The 18154-nt window shown below is 41.4% G+C and overlaps 2 protein-coding genes across 2 annotated transcripts in view; both read right to left on the bottom strand.

The window, feature by feature from the left end:
* The window catches only part of LOC129694031 (ADAMTS-like protein 1), a 67705-nt gene extending 64385 nt beyond the window's left edge, over positions 1-3320 (bottom strand). The window contains 3 exon segments of the mRNA XM_055630761.1: positions 869-2006; positions 2225-2378; positions 3198-3320. Of these exon segments, the coding sequence (XP_055486736.1) occupies positions 869-2006; positions 2225-2378; positions 3198-3320 (1415 nt within the window).
* A 926-nt stretch (positions 3321-4246) lies between these two features.
* The window catches only part of LOC129695430 (ADAMTS-like protein 1), a 368144-nt gene continuing 354236 nt past the window's right edge, over positions 4247-18154 (bottom strand). Inside the window, exons 16-17 of the mRNA XM_055632373.1 lie at positions 16193-16322; positions 4247-7059 (exon numbers count right to left, since the gene is read on the bottom strand). Of these exons, the coding sequence (XP_055488348.1) occupies positions 6699-7059; positions 16193-16322 (491 nt within the window). The 3' untranslated portion in view covers positions 4247-6698. The remainder of the gene's footprint in view (positions 7060-16192; positions 16323-18154) is intronic.

Raw genomic sequence — 18154 nt, 5'->3', positions numbered from 1 at the left:
GCTTTTCCCTTTGAGAATAGGCAAGATTCAAACAAGAGGACATGACTTCAGAATTAAGGGACAGAAGTTTAGGGGTAATATGAGGGGGAACTTCTTTACTCAGAGAGTGGTAGCGGTGTGGAATGAGCTTCCAGTGGAAGTGGTGGAGGCAGGTTCATTGGTATCATTTAAAAATAAATTGGATAGGCATATGGACGAGAAGGGAATGGAGGGTTATGGTATGAGTGCAGGCAGGTGGGACTAAGGGAAAAAAAAAAAATTGTTCGGCACGGACTTGTAGGGCCGAGATGGCCTGTTTCCGTGCTGTAATTGTTATATGGTTATATGGTTATATGGTTAACAACAACTAACTAAATAAATATATTTGGCAAATCACTGTTTCTTTAATTGCTTAATAATGTAATAATATATTTTTGAAAATAATCTAATAACTTTTCAAATTACATTTCTAAAGCTCACTCTGAACAGGTTCTTTCGGAAAAATCAGAGATGATTCAGCCCACAGGCAAGTGAACTTTCAGAAATGTCAACAGCTTTGAGGGCAGCAAGCTTAATATGGTTGTTTTCTGAGGGTTGGAATGTAAGTAAAAGTGTTGAACAGCCCAACATAGTCACAGGTGACCAATGGACTGACAATTGCAAACATAATGAATCAGACAAATGAAAACAGAAAGGGCTGGAAATGCTCTGTAGGTCAGGCAGCATTTCTAGAGTAAAAAAACAAGTTAACACTTCAGCTCCATGTCCTGCCATCAGCTGTTTCCCTCTGCTCCAACACTGCCTGACTTGCTGAATATTTCTAGCAATCGATGTTTTTAATTTGAGACTTTCTGCAATATTTTTTTTATAAGAGTAAAACTGCTCATACCTTTGGCTGTATTTCAACAGTTGGCCATTCTTGGTCCAGCTGATGAGAGGTTTTGGATTTCCCTCTGCCTCACAGCTCAGTGTCAGCGATTGCGTCCAGCTGGCCAGCAGTACTGTTCGACCGACTTCAGCAAACACCTCTGTCAATGAAGCTAACATCCTGCCATTGGATTTTTGCCGTATTACTGGTGCCTTCAATGGTTCTGTAGATGTACGAATGGGTCCCTTCGAACTGGACTGTTCCACTGAGGATAACTTTGATAATCCATGGTCATCAGTAGTAATTTTATGGTACAAAAACTCCACTGAACTGGCACCTTTGCTTCTCTCACTAAGTTTCAGTTTGGATTCATTGGCATTTGACTGGGCCTTGGAAATCTCTGCAATTAACTGGGCAATAACGTGGGTAGCATAAGTATCCTTGAGATTATCGTTCTGCCTTGATATAGCTCCACTGATTTCATCCAGTCTCTCCTGATCTATCACTAGGGTTAATGGAACGATGGATTCCACACTGGCATCTTCTACAGAAACAAAGTAATTTTCCGTGGACTCCTGCGACTCCCTTGAATCCAGACTCTCTTGAGACCAACCTTTGATTTCAAGCAGTTTAAGAATTATTCCATCGTACTGAGCAAGGGGATGAACGAAGAATCGACTTTTATCTGTCCTATTCCTCCTCACCCAAGGTGGATGTTTGTCTTTTGGACTCAGTGCTTCGTTTGAAATGCTACTTGTTTCCTCCTGTCTGTTGGATGATGGTGATTCAACCAGCTTATTATTGCTCCCAATTATTTTAATCACAAAATTATCACGAGCAGGTCCTGCGACGCAGGTGTAAGTACCAACATTTACTGGCTTCAGCTGGTTTATCTTGATATAACCAAAATGAGTGACTGTGATATGAGTCGAGCTGGACAAATGTTTTCCATCCTTTTCCCAAATTATCATGGATTTTCTAAATCTTCGAACAGGGCACCTGATAAGCACAGATGTTTTGCGAAGTAGATATGCCTGTCCACCAATGTTGAACTGGAGTTTCCTTTCTTTCCTCAGCTGGACATAGATTTTTCGAAGCCCCAGGATATGAGGGCCATGCCGATGAAAAGGTTTGTTCTCCTTTCTGTTCACTCCTGGAACTAAACAACAAATTTTAAAATCACAATCAAATCTGAGTTAGGAAAACAATTTCCTTTAAAAAAAAAATTATGACTGAGAGCTATTTATTTATTTATTTATTTATTTATTCATACCATCACTTTTCTAAATTAAAAAAGGTATCAAACAGCTATTAACTGTGTTTCACTGTTTCTAAACTATCAAAAGAAGGTAAAGCATATGAATTGATAGAACTCACTTGCACAGGACATGATGAAACAAGCTCGGAGCAGTAGTGGGCGAGAGAGACTGGCGCAATCGGAAGCATTGAGACTGACGGAGATACCACCGTGGCCCATTTTCTTGCAAACAACGTCACGTCTCTGCGAACCTTCCCCACACGTAGTGGAACACTAATCACATTAATCAAGGCATTGTCAGTTACATTAACACTAAACAGTAAATGCTCTTACAGGAGCAATGTTTAGGCTGTTGAAAGTGCAGCCCAAAGATTACTTCCAAAAAAACTAATGTCAAAATCCAAGATTTCAAAGGAACTTTTGAAAATCTCAGAGAGGTGATCCTGAAATTTATGTGGGCATGGAATATACTGGCATCCTTCAGCATTCTCCCGTTGCAAGGTCAAGGATCAATGAGAAGGGTTCAGCATCAGGCTTCTGTCGCCTTACACAACTACCTGTCTGCCATGACAAGGACAAATGTCCTTCCTCTCCATAAACATTGCTCCAAGACATCTTCATCTATCCTCTTATGTGCATATTAAAATAACCCCTACCACCATGTGAAAGATAGAATGGGAAAATATATATATTTCCCATTATATATATTCTCCAAACTGATTAAGCCAACTACTTGGCCATTAGGCTGAAGCCTCTTCACCAGTACCTATCTCAACCTTCTTCCTTCATTATAGTTCATACACTCCTTTTCAGACATCCCTTCTGAAAGTTGAATTTTGGATTCTGGCAGGTCACATAGTGTCAAAGTATTAGTCTTTGCTTATGAAATATTTAACATCTCACATGCAAATCTTCTTGTCCAAGATAGTACACATACATTTTATCCCAACTATTCCCAATCTTTTCCTCGATCTTCTTCTGGGTAGGTACCCTGTTTGTCTTTATTTATTACAATGAGTGAATCCTAATTCTAAATCTGAAGTTCAATGTCAGCCTACAAACTCTACAGGGACCAGGTTGCAATGGACCTACCTGTGACCATTCAGAAGGTATCCACTGAGTCGGGCAGTCCACACTAGCACAGAGCTGACGACTGTCTGGCTTCTGAGTGCGGCAGAATTTCTCAGCCAGGTACCTGAAACTCCCATCAGCCATTCTCTGTCTGCAGGAGATCCGTCGAATCTGTACCCCACGGCCGCAGCTCTGGGAACACTTCCCCATTCAAAAACAAAATGTGTTAGGAACTTTGCAACAGAATAGACAATTTCCTGAGATTTTGAAGAATGCATTTTAACCCAGTATTGCCTGGCTAAGCATCATCACACTAAAAAAAAGGCATTCTGGGTGAGAATGAGCCAAAGGATAATGTTGTGCCAATGACTGATAAGGTACTTTCCTCTGGTAAATCACAGGCAGAAAAATCGAGTGGAGAAAATTGTATTAGAATATATTAGATTAGAATATAGAATGTGCAAAATGACAGAAAATGGGGTGGCTGGTTGAAGGGACCTCAAAACGTGTCTTTCATAAATCTGAGCCCACTAAGCTCAATTGTATTACTTTCTCAAATTTCCTTAATAATAATATTAACCATTGCTTTTATACTATCATCCAGCTTAATGCAGTTTCCCAATCTATGTAGCCACTTCATGCCTCATACATTTGGATTTTACTTTGATTAGATTAAAGACCCTGGTTTCAGATTGAATTTACATAAAGTATCAGTTCAACCATGAGGCGCCCTCGTCCCTAAATGCTCCTAAACAACTAAATTATTGAAGCCCCTGTCCCACTTTCACAACTTATTCACGACCTCTGCCGAGTTTGCCCTTGACTCATACTCGCAGCTTGGTCGCCACGAGGTCATAGGAGGCTTTCCTCATGCTCGTGAGTGGTCTCCATGTACTCGTGGCATCAAGTAGGTCGCGGCATTTTTTCTAGCCTGATAAAAAATGCCCACGAGTAAAAAAAAGGTTGGCATTAAAAAAATCGATACTTTTTACTCGTAGGTAGGTAGTAGGTAGGTCGTAATAGGTTGTGATGCTAGTCGTAGGTAGTCGGAGGTGGTCGGAGGTGGTCGAGGGTAATAGTTCCGGGGTGAAAAAATTCTGCTATCACTTATGACCTGATGACCCCAAAAGTCAACCGTTCATTTCCCTCCACAGATGCTGCCTGACCCACTGATTTCCTCCAGTAGTTTGTTTTTAACTCAAGATGTCCATCTTGTGTCTTCATCTCTTATCCATTCCAGGTGTTCTGCCTCAACACCATTGGAATTTTGAGCAAAGCACAAAGTACTTGGAGGAACTCAGCAAGGGCGGCATGGTGGCACAGCAGTAGAGTTGCTGCCTTACAGCCAGAGACCCGGGTTTGATCCCAACTAATGGGCCTGTCCCACTTTCACGACCTAATTCACGCCCTTTTTTACTCGTGGACATTTTTCATCAGGCTAGAAAAACGCCCCGACCTGCTTGATGCCACGAGTACCTACGACTGCAATCACGACCTACCTACGACCTCCTACGACTTTGTGATGACCATGCTTCGAGTATGTCAAGGGCAAACTCGGCAGAGGTCATGAATTAGGTCGTGAAAGTGGGACAGGGCCTTAAGGGTGCTATCTGTATGGAGTTTGTACGTTCTTTCCATGGCCGCATGGGCTTTCTCCGGGTGCTCTGGTTTCCACCCACACACTCCAAAAATATACAGGTTTGTAGGTTAATTTGTAAAAATTGTAAATTGTCCCTAATCTGTAGAATAGTGCTAGTGTGCAGTGATCACTGGTCGGCATGGACTCGGTGGGCTGAAGGGCCCGTTTCAAAGCTATATCTTTAAACTAAAACTAAACTATTACTGCTCATTTAGTTTGCCCAATCAATATGTAGATTGAGGTCCGGCAGAAATATTGCATTATCCTTGTAACATGAACTTCTAATTTATGCATTTATTCTTTGCCTGATGTTGCCGGTACCAGATTAAATCTGGTGCTGGATCTGATGCCTCAGTGATTTCAATGGAAGAACTTGAGCAAAGGTCTTGTAACGATAGGGGGGTGACGGTAAATTGTTTTGCTTTAATTTACTATTTTTAATTATTGTGTCCGACAGGACAATGGTTTTAATTTTTATTTTTAATCGTACAATTTTCAATAGCTGCATAAACACTATCAATATCAATGAGAACTATCACAGCTGAAAATCTCTGCAACCCAGTTGCTGCGGTTGGACCTTCTCATTACACTGCCCCTTCACCACTGTTTCAATCCCAAGGTAGAGTGCCTACAGGTTTGGCCTACACACACCTGGAAAAGGTAAGTATGAGCAGGGTGGAAGTCGGGGACATCGGTTTGCGGGAACTGCTCCAGTACATCGAGCAAAATGGCCGACTGGACTTTGAATAATGGCACCAAAAATGGCGGAGCCTGCTTGTGTAATAAATGCAAATAAACTTTGCTGCGCAGTTGCACATGTGAAAAATAAAGTACGATTGACTATTGACTATTAAGATGCTAAATCAATGAAGATTAATTCACTTTTCAAGTTGGTTTTCTACATAAAATGATCTTCTTCCAAAAGCAGCCCAGGCAAAATACTGCTGATCAGTTTAAAAATAAAATGGAGGTGCTGTTGTCTGTCTGGCTCCTCCATCTCTCTTATTTGGCATTAGTCAGACCGTGCTGGTCCAGACTGGATGGCAGTGATCCAACCCCTACTCCCCTAAACATACCTCCATGTCCCTTGTACATCCACTGGGCAAACCAGCAGAGTCCTCTGACATGTGTGAAGGCTTCCAACAATGATTGTGCATTATAGCTGCCTGTATAGACCATGAGGAACTGTTTCAGATTTCACCCTCAGGAATGCCAGGCATGGTAGATCGATCTCCAAGTGCTACTGCCAGAGCAGGTCTCATGCCATGTGTTCACTGCTGGCTGAAGGCAGATGCTATTTAAGTACTCTTTGTCCTCACTCAGTCATGAATCCATAGCCCACGAGTAATTGATTGTGATCCAGCCCTCACTCCCTGATTGGTCACATGCCACTCATCTTTTCTGGTTCTAAAACATTTCAAGGCACGCAATGGAAATGACTGCACTTTACCTGCACCGATCCATCCCATCTACCTATAATGCATATAGGAGCGATGTGCTTCTGTAACACACATGTATCTCCTGCTGTGTGACCTTTAGTCCCAATGCAGTACCAAAGGACATTTGAAAAAAAAGCACTTCAGGAAGGATGGGGAAGAGATTTACAGGAACGGTCCCAAGGATAAGGCCCTTTTAGTCATGCAGAGAGATAGGAGAGCTTTCGTCCAAGAGCATTGGCCATAAGGACAATCAGTCTGCAGCTGAGCTAGTTCAAATTATATGGGATTTTGATGATGAGACATTGTGTCTTCTGGCAAATGGGTCTGTAACTAGGGGTCACCAATTCAGTGTAGTTGGCATGAGAGAACATAACAAGGGGAATTTTCTGCATGCAGGCAATTGTTAAGACCTGAAACATACCTGAGAGGGCAGGACAATCAGCTTTAAAAAGCTTGCTGTGAATCAGTGGTAGAGAAGTGGGCAAAAGCAGGGATGTTGCTCTTGAGCTCATTCAAAGATTGGCGCAAGCAGAAGGGACAGAATGTTGCTTTTATTGGTGTAAGATCATCATTCAGACAGACGAGAGTGAATACCTGTTGCCACTCCTCCACATTCCAGTCCGGGGGGCAGTTGATGTGATTGCAAGCTTGCACGTTGTCCGGCTTTGACTGTGGGCAGTTCTTGTGCTCGATGGTCGCGGTCTCGTTAGTTTCATGAGATAAGAGGTGCGTACAGAAGACGTCTCTCGTCTGCAGTCCGACCCCACAGCTGGATGAACAGGCACTCCACCTTCCAAGTTCCCACCTGCAAAATTACAAAGGGAGAGATCATGCTCTGATTCTATGTAGCCGACAGTTTGGTGCTTTTGAAGTTAGTTTAGTTTAGTTTAGCATAGAGCTACAGTGTGGAAATAGACCCTTCGAATCTGTACCGACCAGTGATCCCCCCACATTAACACACACTAGGGACAATTTACACTTATATCACGCCAATTTACCTACAAATTCTATCTGTATCTATCCTATAAGATTAACAAAGGTCCAATACTCTAGCTACCTGCGATTTCTTCAATCCAAAAAGACCCAACACAGAGCACTTACTGACCAATACAGATCCATCCCTACCGATTCCCACATCAAAACACAGCACTTCCTATCAGACTCATAGTTTGACATGCGATGCTCCCTTTCCAATGTAGAGTAAACCCAATCCGTCAAGGAAGATTTCACATGCAGTGTATGATCTTAAGTCTGCTATGAACCACAAATGAAAGAAAGCTTGAATGCCTGACAGCGAGAGTCTGTTTGTCCCGACACCTGGTGGGGTTCATTCACTCAGCGTGCTTCATTTTTATTGTTTCTGCAATAAATAGGTAACTAATAAAATGTTCATAGCCCAAAACAAATGGTCTTAATGAGTAAGCAAGAGTTCACACTGAACAACCACCTTTTTCAATACATTAAAGGGACTGTCCCACTTGGGCGACATAATTGGCGAGTTTAGAAGAGTTTGAAAAAATGACATGTTGAAGACCTCCTTCGAATATGTAGAAGACCTCCTTCGACCTCCTTCGACTATGTTGACCAGCTTCGACTAGCTATGACTAACTTCGGGAAAATTGGGCATCGAATAGTGGAGAGGGAAGCCAACCTCCTTCGATCTCTTTCGACCTCCCTTCGACCATGATGAAACCTATCTACGACTACCTTCAACTACCCTCGATTACCTACGACTAACATGACGACCTACTACTACTAATCCCACGAGTAAAAAAGTATTGATTATTTCCATGGCGACCTTTTTTTACTCGCGGGCATTTTTTAACATATTGAAAAAAACGCCGCGACCTAGCTGAGGCCTCGAGTACGTGGAGACCATTCTCGAGCATGAAGGAGAGTTACGAAGACCTCCTACGGCCCCATGTCGACCATGCTGCGAGTATGAGTCAAGGGCAAACTCGCCAGAACTCGCGGATTAGGTCGCCCAAGTGGGACAGCCCCTTTAGGTTAATTGCACACTTTTTAGTTTTTACTTCTCTCAGATTTCCAATCTTCGTAACGTGATCTCTGACTACATCAGTTATTCATCGTTGATTTTGTGAGTTTGTTTTTTTTCCTTTTTCCCATCTTTTAGTTCCTCTGGGAGTGGAAGAAATGCCCAGCTTGATCCGGGCATGATGTACTTGCTCTGCACTTTGCAACAATTATTTTGCCTATGATCTTATTCTCTAACTGCTCCTATTCCCTCAGTGACCAGATAACCTTCTTTACTGTTTGGCCTCATGCTCACCCTAGTTTTACGCATCACAGATATTGCCCCTCCTTCAACATCCCAGCAGCTTCTTTTATCTCCTTCCCAGTTCTGTCTTTGCCCTGAAGGTTAAAGCCCCTTTCCCACTGCACGAGGTAATTCAAGAGTTCTTCCCAGTTTCCACTGATTCGAACTCGGAGAATTACGGTAACGGCCATTCGTGGGTGCTTGGGGCTCTCGTGGAAAATTTTCACAATGTTGAAAAATCTTCACGAGTTTACCGCGTTTCCCGGGTACCTGCCGTTAGTTAGCGTTACGAGTCGCTGAGAGACGTCCCGAGCTCAGACGTTCCTGGTAAGTACATTCTGTGTACTTACCAAGAGTCTGATTTTCTTTTAAACTAGGGAGAACTCTTGAATTACCTCGCATAGTGGGACAGTACCTTAACTCACTTTCAATTGCCACAGATGGAGCCTGACCCATTGAACACTTCCAGCTCTTTTTAAGTCCGTTTTTCAGCATCTGCAGTTTTTTTGTTTAATTTTCACTGCCTATTTTGTTCTTTGAGGAGATAACCCTTGAAAATTCACGAATGGGGTTTAGAAATGGATCTTTTGATGGCCTAAGTTCCTACAGCTGTGTAAACATGTCAAGACTATTTCCTGTTTAAAGATAACCTTTCACAGTCAATGTCATATTTTGGAGTTTTAAACCTTAATGAGACTATGATTTGATTTGTATTAATGATTGGCCATTAATGGGCCAGAATGTGACAATTGACAGATGAAGGAATGGAATTAATCTCTATTTGTCATTGAGTAGAGTTTCTCCTCAGCCTTGGGGTGACGGGTAATCAAAATTAGAGTTTTATGTTTCAGTATGAGGTTACAGTTAAACATAGATCAACATTTAACTCAATTTGACAGATTAGGTCAGATGAGAGAATGATAATAGAATTCAGCTTTTAAATGGTGAGGGATTGAAAGGTGTTGGTAGTCAGAGGTGTCGGCATGTCCCCTTGTACATAACTCATTGAAAGTTAACACAGAGGTACCGCAGTTAGGAAAGCAAATGGTCTGTTGGCTTTTATTGCAAGGAGGTTTGAGCACAAGAGTAGAGATGACTTACTGCAATCACGCAGGGCTTGTTGAGTCCACATCTAGAATTTTACATACAGGTCTGGAATCACTATCCAAGGAAAGGTGTGTATCATAGAATTACCAGACTGGTTCCTGGGATTGTGGCTTTAAACATAATAACATAAAACAGTACAGCACAAGAACAGGCCTTTCGGCCCACAATGTCTGTGCCAACCAAGGAGCCAAGGCCATCAATATTGAAGATCTCAATCTACTTCCACCAAACTTTGAGGAAGAGAAGACAAAGACTCACAACCCGACGAGAGAAAACAAATCGTCTCATCTCTGCCTTAAATGGATGACCCACCACAACAAAATATTGAACTCTATTTCCCGATTCTCCCACGTGGAAGCATTCTCTCCATATCCATCGTGTCAAAACCACAGAAAATCTCATATGTTTCAATCTGAGGGGGAGGAGATAGACTGTGGGAAAGAGACTTCAGGAGAGAGGGGGTCTGCAGTAAAGAGGGAAATTGAGTTAGACTGGGGAGGAATGTGAGACTGGGGCAGTGAGGGAGATTGGGGAGGGAGAGAAACCAAGGGAGGTAGAGGAGGGAGGGAAATCAATGGAGACTGCAGGATGGAGGGAGATCGAGGGAGACTGCAGGAAGGAGGGAGATCGAGGGAGACTGCAGGAAGGAGAACGGGAGGGAGATTGATGGGGACGGCAAGAGGGGGGCGGGTAATGGAGACTGCAGGAGGGAGGAAGGATGTAGGATGGAGGGAGTGAGGAAGAGTGCAGGAAGAAGGGAGATCAAAGGAGATTACAGGAAGGAGGGAAGGAGGGTGATCAAGTTACACTGCAGGGGGTGTGAGGGACAGTGCCGGAGGGAGAGAGCAAGAGATTTGGGAGAGGGAGACTGCAGGAGGGAGTATGTGAAGGGCTGCAGAGGGAGTGAGTCCAACTGAGGGGAGGGAGTGTGGGGGAGCACAGGAAGGAGGGTGGGAAAACATAAGTTGAAGTGAGGCTTTGGGACGTTACGTGTGAGGCCAAGAGAGGGAGACCGGGAGGGGGACTGCCAAAATTAGGAAGGGAATTTCTATGAGGAAGAAATTTAGAGAAAAAATGGGGCAAGAGAGTGACACAGTCCAGGGCGTTCATCATTTTTTCTCAGAAAGGTTATCGTGAATGTTACCTGCTCAAATAGCTTAAAGGGATCTGGAAATCTGAAATAAAAGCAGAAACATGTATCGTTACGTTTTTCGGAGTTCCTACCTGATCGAGGGGATTCCCTTTCCTCATGCCACAACATCCAGCCTTCTTCACAATTTAAAGTATGTTTGATATCTAACTTCCGAAATCTTTTGTAAGTCATTGGTCTGAAATCTTGACGTTTCACACAGATGCTGCATGATTGGCTGATTATTGCTTCATTCCTTGAGTTTGAAATTAATAGATGGTAACCTATCAGAACTTCAATTATTCTCAGACTTAAGAGCAGGATATGGCCTTCTCTGCATCCTTTCAATTCACACCTGATCTTTTACCTCAGCATCCAACTTGTAGACTCTTGTAAGAAGTTTGAAATCTCAATATTGTCTCCTCTTATTCCTCCAGACTTGAAAGAACACAGGCATTCAAGTGTTTCAAAAGGCTGTGTTTTGATTTCTACTTTGGATTTTTCCTCAAATTAATAGTTGGCATTTTTATATCTTTTTGTGTAAAAAGTAATCTAGGATACTATCAGTGACAATCTGCCATGTGTTAGCTTGCTTGTAGAACAAAACGACTCTTTCAGTTTCAGTCAGAGAAAATGGACAAAGAGACTTCGTGAACTAATGGTCCCGGCCAATGAAGCGTGTAAATTGCCCCATTGGTATTACCGCATTGAATTTTTTTTGATGTCTGTTTCTTTCTTCTTTATCGCATTTCAGCCAGAATCTTAAACCAAACCATGGGTCCTCTTTGGAATAATGAGGGCTTTGTTAGGATTAATGCCGTACCTCATTCCCCAGATATTTATGAATAATATTTTTTCACAGGATTTGGAAACATTAATCTTTTAGCTGCATGCTCTGACTACATGGATTGTATTTGATGATAGATTGACAGAAAGGCTAGACAAACAGAGACAGACTTTGCCAGCATTGAACCAAAGTCTTCCCACAATGTCAATTCAAGATAAATGTCACTTTGGTTCACTCATTTTCCTGTGTTGAGAGCTAGAAATACAGAAATGCAGAGGTTTGTTCCAGTTGAAAGATGTTGAGGATCACAACATCCATTTTCCCCAAGGGAAATTAAAAATTTCCACAATTCAGCATTGATATTAAGGTCAATTATTTGTTAAATTGCGGTTGCAAAATATAAACGTTCTCTGATCTACATTTCCTTCATAGCCACCATTTAAAAAAAATAATTTGCTACCAGGGACCTCGGGAGTTTCTACAACTTAGTCTTACTACCCTTTTTATGATTCTTACAATAGTGCCTAGAATACACAGCAGCAGAAAGTCTAATTTCTATTCATGATTTTGCATTTGTAATAATACAACAATAGCGCTTTATGCAACACCGTGGTGACAGCAAAGATGGAATATTGATTGGAAATCTGACACAGGTCTGATGGGCTGAACAGTCTCCATGTGAACCTGTAAAAGTCAGTGAAAGCTTAATAACCATTGCAGAGTTGTTAGTGAACTTTCCAAAGGTAAAAACTGCAGAAACCGGAAATGTGATATGAAAACAGAACATGGTGGAAAACCGAGTTTGTGGAGAAGGAAACAGAGTTAACATTTGAGGCCAGAACTTATGAGGAGAGTCAATTATTACATTTATCTCTACTCATATGTTACCAGGCACGCTGAATAGTTGCAGCATTTTCTGTTCTTATTTTAATCCTTCAAACTTTAATGGATCCGAAAAGGGAAATGAGGGTCAACAAGTTTTAAATTTCAATGTTCACATTACTTTTTCTTCAGCAGAAAGGCTCTTGTATGTTGGAGGGTGGAAAATGTTATCCCATTATTTCAAAAAGGAGGGACAGAGAAAACAGGGAATTACAGTCAAATTAGCCTACATTAGCTGTTAGCCAAATATAAGAAACTATTTTAAGAAAGTGATAAGAAGACATGTTTTTGAAATTATCAATGAGGTTAAGCAAAATGAATGGGAATTTAGGAAAGGGGAATTGCTTGACAGGACTATTGGTGATTTTTAAGGATGTAACCAACAAAAAAAGATAAGGTAGAAACAGTGGATGTGGTGTTTTGAATTTAAAGAAGGCTTTCAGTAAAGTTCCAAAATTAATGTAGGACATTAGGTATGGAATTGAAAATTGATAACAAGCAGGAAAGAGAAACTAGTTTAGTTTAGAGTTACAGCATGGAAACAGGCCCTTTTGCTCACCGAGTCCGCACCGACCAGCGATCCCCGCATATTAACACTATCCTACACACACTAGGGACAGGTTACATTTATACCAAACCAATTGACCTACAAACCTGCACATCTTTGGAGTGTGGGACGAAACCAAAGGTTTCTGAGAAAACCCATATGGTCCCGGGGAGAACGTACAAACTCCATACAGACAATGCCTGTAGTTGAGATTGAACCCGGGTCTCTGGCGCTGCAAACGATGTAAGGCAGCAATTCTACTGCTGCGCAAACATGCCGCACAACTCGGCAGAGAAGGATCTTTAACTGAGTGACCTGGAGTGATCAATGAAGTATAACAGAGATCAGTGCTGGGATCCCAGTTACTCAATGTAAATATCAATGATCTCGATGAAGGAACTGTATGTAATGTTTCTAAATTTGCCAATGGCACAAAGCTGAGTGGGTCTATGAGCTGTGAGGAGGATGCATTGAAGCTTCAAATTAATTTGAACAAACAAGTGGGCAAATGCCTGGCTGATCCAGCTTAATGTGGATTAATGTGAAGTTATCCATTTCAGTTCAAAAACAGAAGAAAATAGTTTTATTTTAATGATGACAGATTGGGAAATGTTGATGTATAAACTGGCCTGCATATCTTTGTTGACCAGTCATGGAAACCTAAAAGGTAAGACAGCCAGCTAAGGAGGCAAATGGTATTTTGTTCGTTCAAGTTCAAGTTCAAGTGTTCAAGTGCATCATCATTGCATATAGCTTTTGAATATAGAAATAATCATATCTTACTACAATTACATAGGGCCATGATGACACCATGATGGTGCTGGACCATGATGATTTTGCAAGCTCTAAAAAATGATCTACTACCATCCAATACAATTGCTCCATGCTTTCAAATCTCTTTTCTACCTGTAAATATAAAACCACATTGTGTCTTCCCCTTTGGTCTATGTATTGTACTTGGGTTAGAATTGACTGTATCTGTGTATGGTACATCTGACATGTTTAGATAGCAAAGTACAATAGTAGTGATATTCCAAGAATCATTAGTGTCAGGAATGGTTCCAGAGGATTGGAAAATCGCAAATATAACGTTACTGTCTAAAAAGGGAGATTGGGTTGGAAGGGAGAAGGAATGGGTTAAGACATTTGGGATTGGGGTGAGGAGAAATTTCCTCACTCAGGAACGTTGAATCTGTAGAATTCACCACATAAGGTTGTGGAGGCCAATACAGAACACAGAACAGTACAGCACAGCAATAGGCCTTTCGGCCCACTCCATCTTTGCTGAACATAATGTCAAGACCAATGCTTATCTACTTGCAATAAATCCTTATCCCTCCATGCATGGCATATCCACATTCCTATTCAAAAATCTTTCTGTCCTGCTTTCTTTATAAACTCATGATAAATCCAACCCAAATGAGCACAAGCAAACCTTAAAAATGAATCATATTTGAAACAATAAATGTTGTCAGTTTCATACATCTATAATTGTGAGCATCACTGATGTGATCTTGAGGCAGGAATGTGTTAATTAACAATATCTCTGGTTTCAGATTGCTCTATTTGCAAAAAGCAAAACAAACCATCAAAAAAAGAATATAATTGAAAGAGTCTTGCCACTATAATCAGCTGGATAATGATTTTGGATGGAGAACTAAAGAACCAAGCACAAAACAAAGTTTTTACCAATACTGCTCCAAACTGTCATGGTTCCAACACAGGCAAGTGTTGCACAGAATAATAATGGGATGCAGAGACAGCTCTGTCCATGTGCTGTTGAATCACACTGGATAAGAGAATATGACTGCCAGAAGTAATGTAGCAGACACATTGTAAAATTTGACTCACTGGGAATGATCACAGGCTGGACAGCTGCACACATTCAATACAATTGAAAGAATGGTTCTAAAATCGGAGAAATTTTCTTCAAAATAACTTTTTTCAATGTTAATTTTACCCATCAATGCAGTTGTTCTGTCTTGTAGACAATAAAGTGACGTATTTTGAATCTAATACTAAATGAGCCTGAATGAATCATTAATTTTAAGAGTTATAAAGGAGAATGACAGACACAAAATGCAGGAATAACTCAGCGGGACAGGCAGCATCTCTGGAGAGAAGGAATGGGTGACATTTTGTGTCGAGGCCCTTCTTCAGACTGATGTCAGTGGAGTTATAAAGGAGAATAATGCATTCCCAAGAGTCACTATGTAGTGATTTCATGGAGGGTTTCAAGAGCAACCATGACAAGGACAAACACAATTACACTCCATGACTAAAGGTACAGATTCACCTCACTTACCCTCTCTTCCACATACATATCCACACTTCAGCTGTGAGCCTGGATGAGTGCCCTGAAGCGCAACCTGAACTGAAGCCCAGATCTGTACACTTTCTACTTTCATTAGTTGTGTTTACAAAGCAGAAACCTTAGCTTATATCTCAGGTACGTTCATAAGTCATAGGAGGAGAAGTAGGACATTCGGCCCATCATGTCTTACTCTGCCAGTCAATCATGGCTGATCTTTCTTTCCCTCTCAATGCCATTCTCCATGCTCCCCGTAACGCTTGACACTGTTCACCAATCAAGTATCCATCAATCTCCACCGTACAAAATACCCAATCACTTGGTCTCCACAGTCGTCTGTGGCAATAAATTCCACAGATTCATCAGCCTCTGGCTAAAGAAATTCCTCCTCATCTTCTTTCTAAAGGTACGTCCTTTTATTCTGAAGGTACGCTCTCTGGTTTGACGTTCTCCCAAAGGTGGAAACATCCTCTCCACATCCACTATATCCAGGCCTTTCACTATTCAGTAAGTTTCAATGAGGTGTCCCCTCATCCTTCTAAACTCCAGCGAGTACAGGCCCAGTGCCGTCAAACGCACATCATACGTTAGGCCAATCATCCCCAGGATCATTCTCATAAACCTCCTCTGGACCCTCTCCAACACCAGTGCATCCTTCCTCAGATATGGGGCCCAAAGCTGCTCACAGTACTTCAAATGCGATCTGACCTTAACCTCATAAAGCCTCAGTAATACATCTCTTTTTTATATTCTATGTGTGGTCCAACATCATGCAACAAAGTTACAATGAATTCAAGGCTGACATTAGCTGGACAGAATAACTACCCAGAACAGGAACCATTTGCATTTGCGATAATTGTGAATAAAATACATACACTATAATGATGGTGGAGTTACCTGGAAGGGCAGGGACCCAGCCTGCAAACTTTAAGCAGCCGTGGGGGGCGAACCAAGATGCTGCACAAACTTTCATCTGCCCTCTCTCTCGTCTGTTTATTGAGGCAAATGACAATTGCCTCCTGAATACCTAGGTGTAAAAATAACATCAAACACCTTTTAGTAAAGACACTACCAAAAATTCAAAGTTTTAGTGACAATTGTAAATGACTGAGGTCAAGATGATGTTCAATGATCTTCCAACCAAAAGTTCCTTCACATGTCATAATCATCCTTTGAACAATATATTTTCAGCATGAGTCTCTGAATAAATCCCTTCTCTTGATGATCTTTATTGCTTTACGCAAGTTTGCTTAATTTGCATCCCTTGTTAAATAATGAAACCAAGCTAAGCACAGAGGCCAACTACACAACTATTATTTTGCCATTGACACCACCTACACGTGAATAAAATGGAATTCTTCAAATGTGAATCTGTGCAAAGGGACAACTATGTGATTGATTATGAATTTATTTTGCTATTCGGGTGCTGGATGCAATGATCATGCCATGAACCGGGCAGATTGAGCTAGGTTCTATTCATTAATTACTTCTTTTTCTTAAATAAGCTAATGAAATACCAAATATTTTGAAGAAAACTCACTTTTTGCAACTACATTTCTGAATTTGCAGGTGGTCTCTGTTAACCCTGGAGTTTTGCCCTGGATTTTTCGATTCAGAAGGAGAGGGGATTGCTGTAAAATGGATTTTCTGTAAAAGGATTTGCTGTAAAATGTTGTTACTCTGTTGCTCAAGAAGGGAGCGAAGCAGAAGAGTGGAAACTATGGTAAACCTGACCAGTGGTTGGTAAGATTTTAGAGTCCATTAGAGAGGATGAGGTTTCTGAGTACTTAGAAGCTTATGATAAAATAGGCCAAAATCAGCATGGTTTTGGGAAAGGGAGATCTTGCCTGACGAACCTGTTGGAGTTCTTCGAGGAGTAAGTAGCAGGACAGACAAAGGAGATTCAGTGGATGTTGTTTACCTCGATTTTCAGAAAGCCTTTGAAATCGGAGGTGCAAAGGGACCTGGGAGTGCTAGTGCAGGATTCCCAAAATGTTAATTTGCAAGTCGAATTGGTAGTAACGAAGGCAACTGCAATGAATTGGTAGTAACAAAGACAAATTTATTTTGAGGGGACTAGAATATAAAAACAGGGATGTAATGCTGAGGCTTTATAAGGCACTGATCAGACCACGTTTGGAGTATTGTGAGCAGTTTTGGCCCCCATATCTGAGGAAGGATGTACTAGTGTTGGAGAGGGTCAAGAGGAAGTTTATGAGAATGATTGGGTTAATATATGATCAGCATTTGATGGCATTAGGGCTGTATTCACTCGAGTTTAGAAGGATGAGGGGACACCTCATTGAAACTTAGTGAATAGTCAAAGGCCTGGATAGAGTGGATGTGGAGTGGATGTTTCCATTAGTGGGAGAGTCTAGGACCAGAGGCCATAGCTTCAGAATAAAAGGACGGAACATTAGGAAGGAGATGAGGAGGAATTTCTTTAGTCAGAGGGTGGGGAATCTGTGGAATTCATTGCCACAGAGGCTGTGGAGGCTGTCAATTGATATTTTTAAGGTGGAGATTGATAGATTCTTAATTAGTATGAGTGTCAGGGGTTATGGGGAGAAGAGAATTGGGTTGAGAGGGAAAGATAGAGCAACCATTATTAAATGGTGGAGTAGACCTGATGGGCCAAATGGCCTAATTCTGCTCCTATCACTTATGAACTGTAGAAAATAGGATTTAGTTTGAATAATGGGAACTAGCACCTTTCTCTTTAGGACAGGCTGTGTTTCCATTCTGGATTTACTTCATATTAGTTAGTTCCAGAAACAAAAGAGAATGAATAAAGCTGAAGATAGACACAAATACATGAGTACCTCAGCAGATCAGGCAGCATCTGACGAAGGATCTCGA

The sequence above is a fragment of the Leucoraja erinacea genome, chromosome 3 (genome assembly GCF_028641065.1).
Source record: "Leucoraja erinacea ecotype New England chromosome 3, Leri_hhj_1, whole genome shotgun sequence".
Lineage (NCBI taxonomy): Eukaryota > Metazoa > Chordata > Chondrichthyes > Rajiformes > Rajidae > Leucoraja > Leucoraja erinaceus.
The sequence above is the reverse complement of the archived record's forward strand: the minus strand, read 5'-3'. Positions and strand labels throughout refer to the sequence as shown.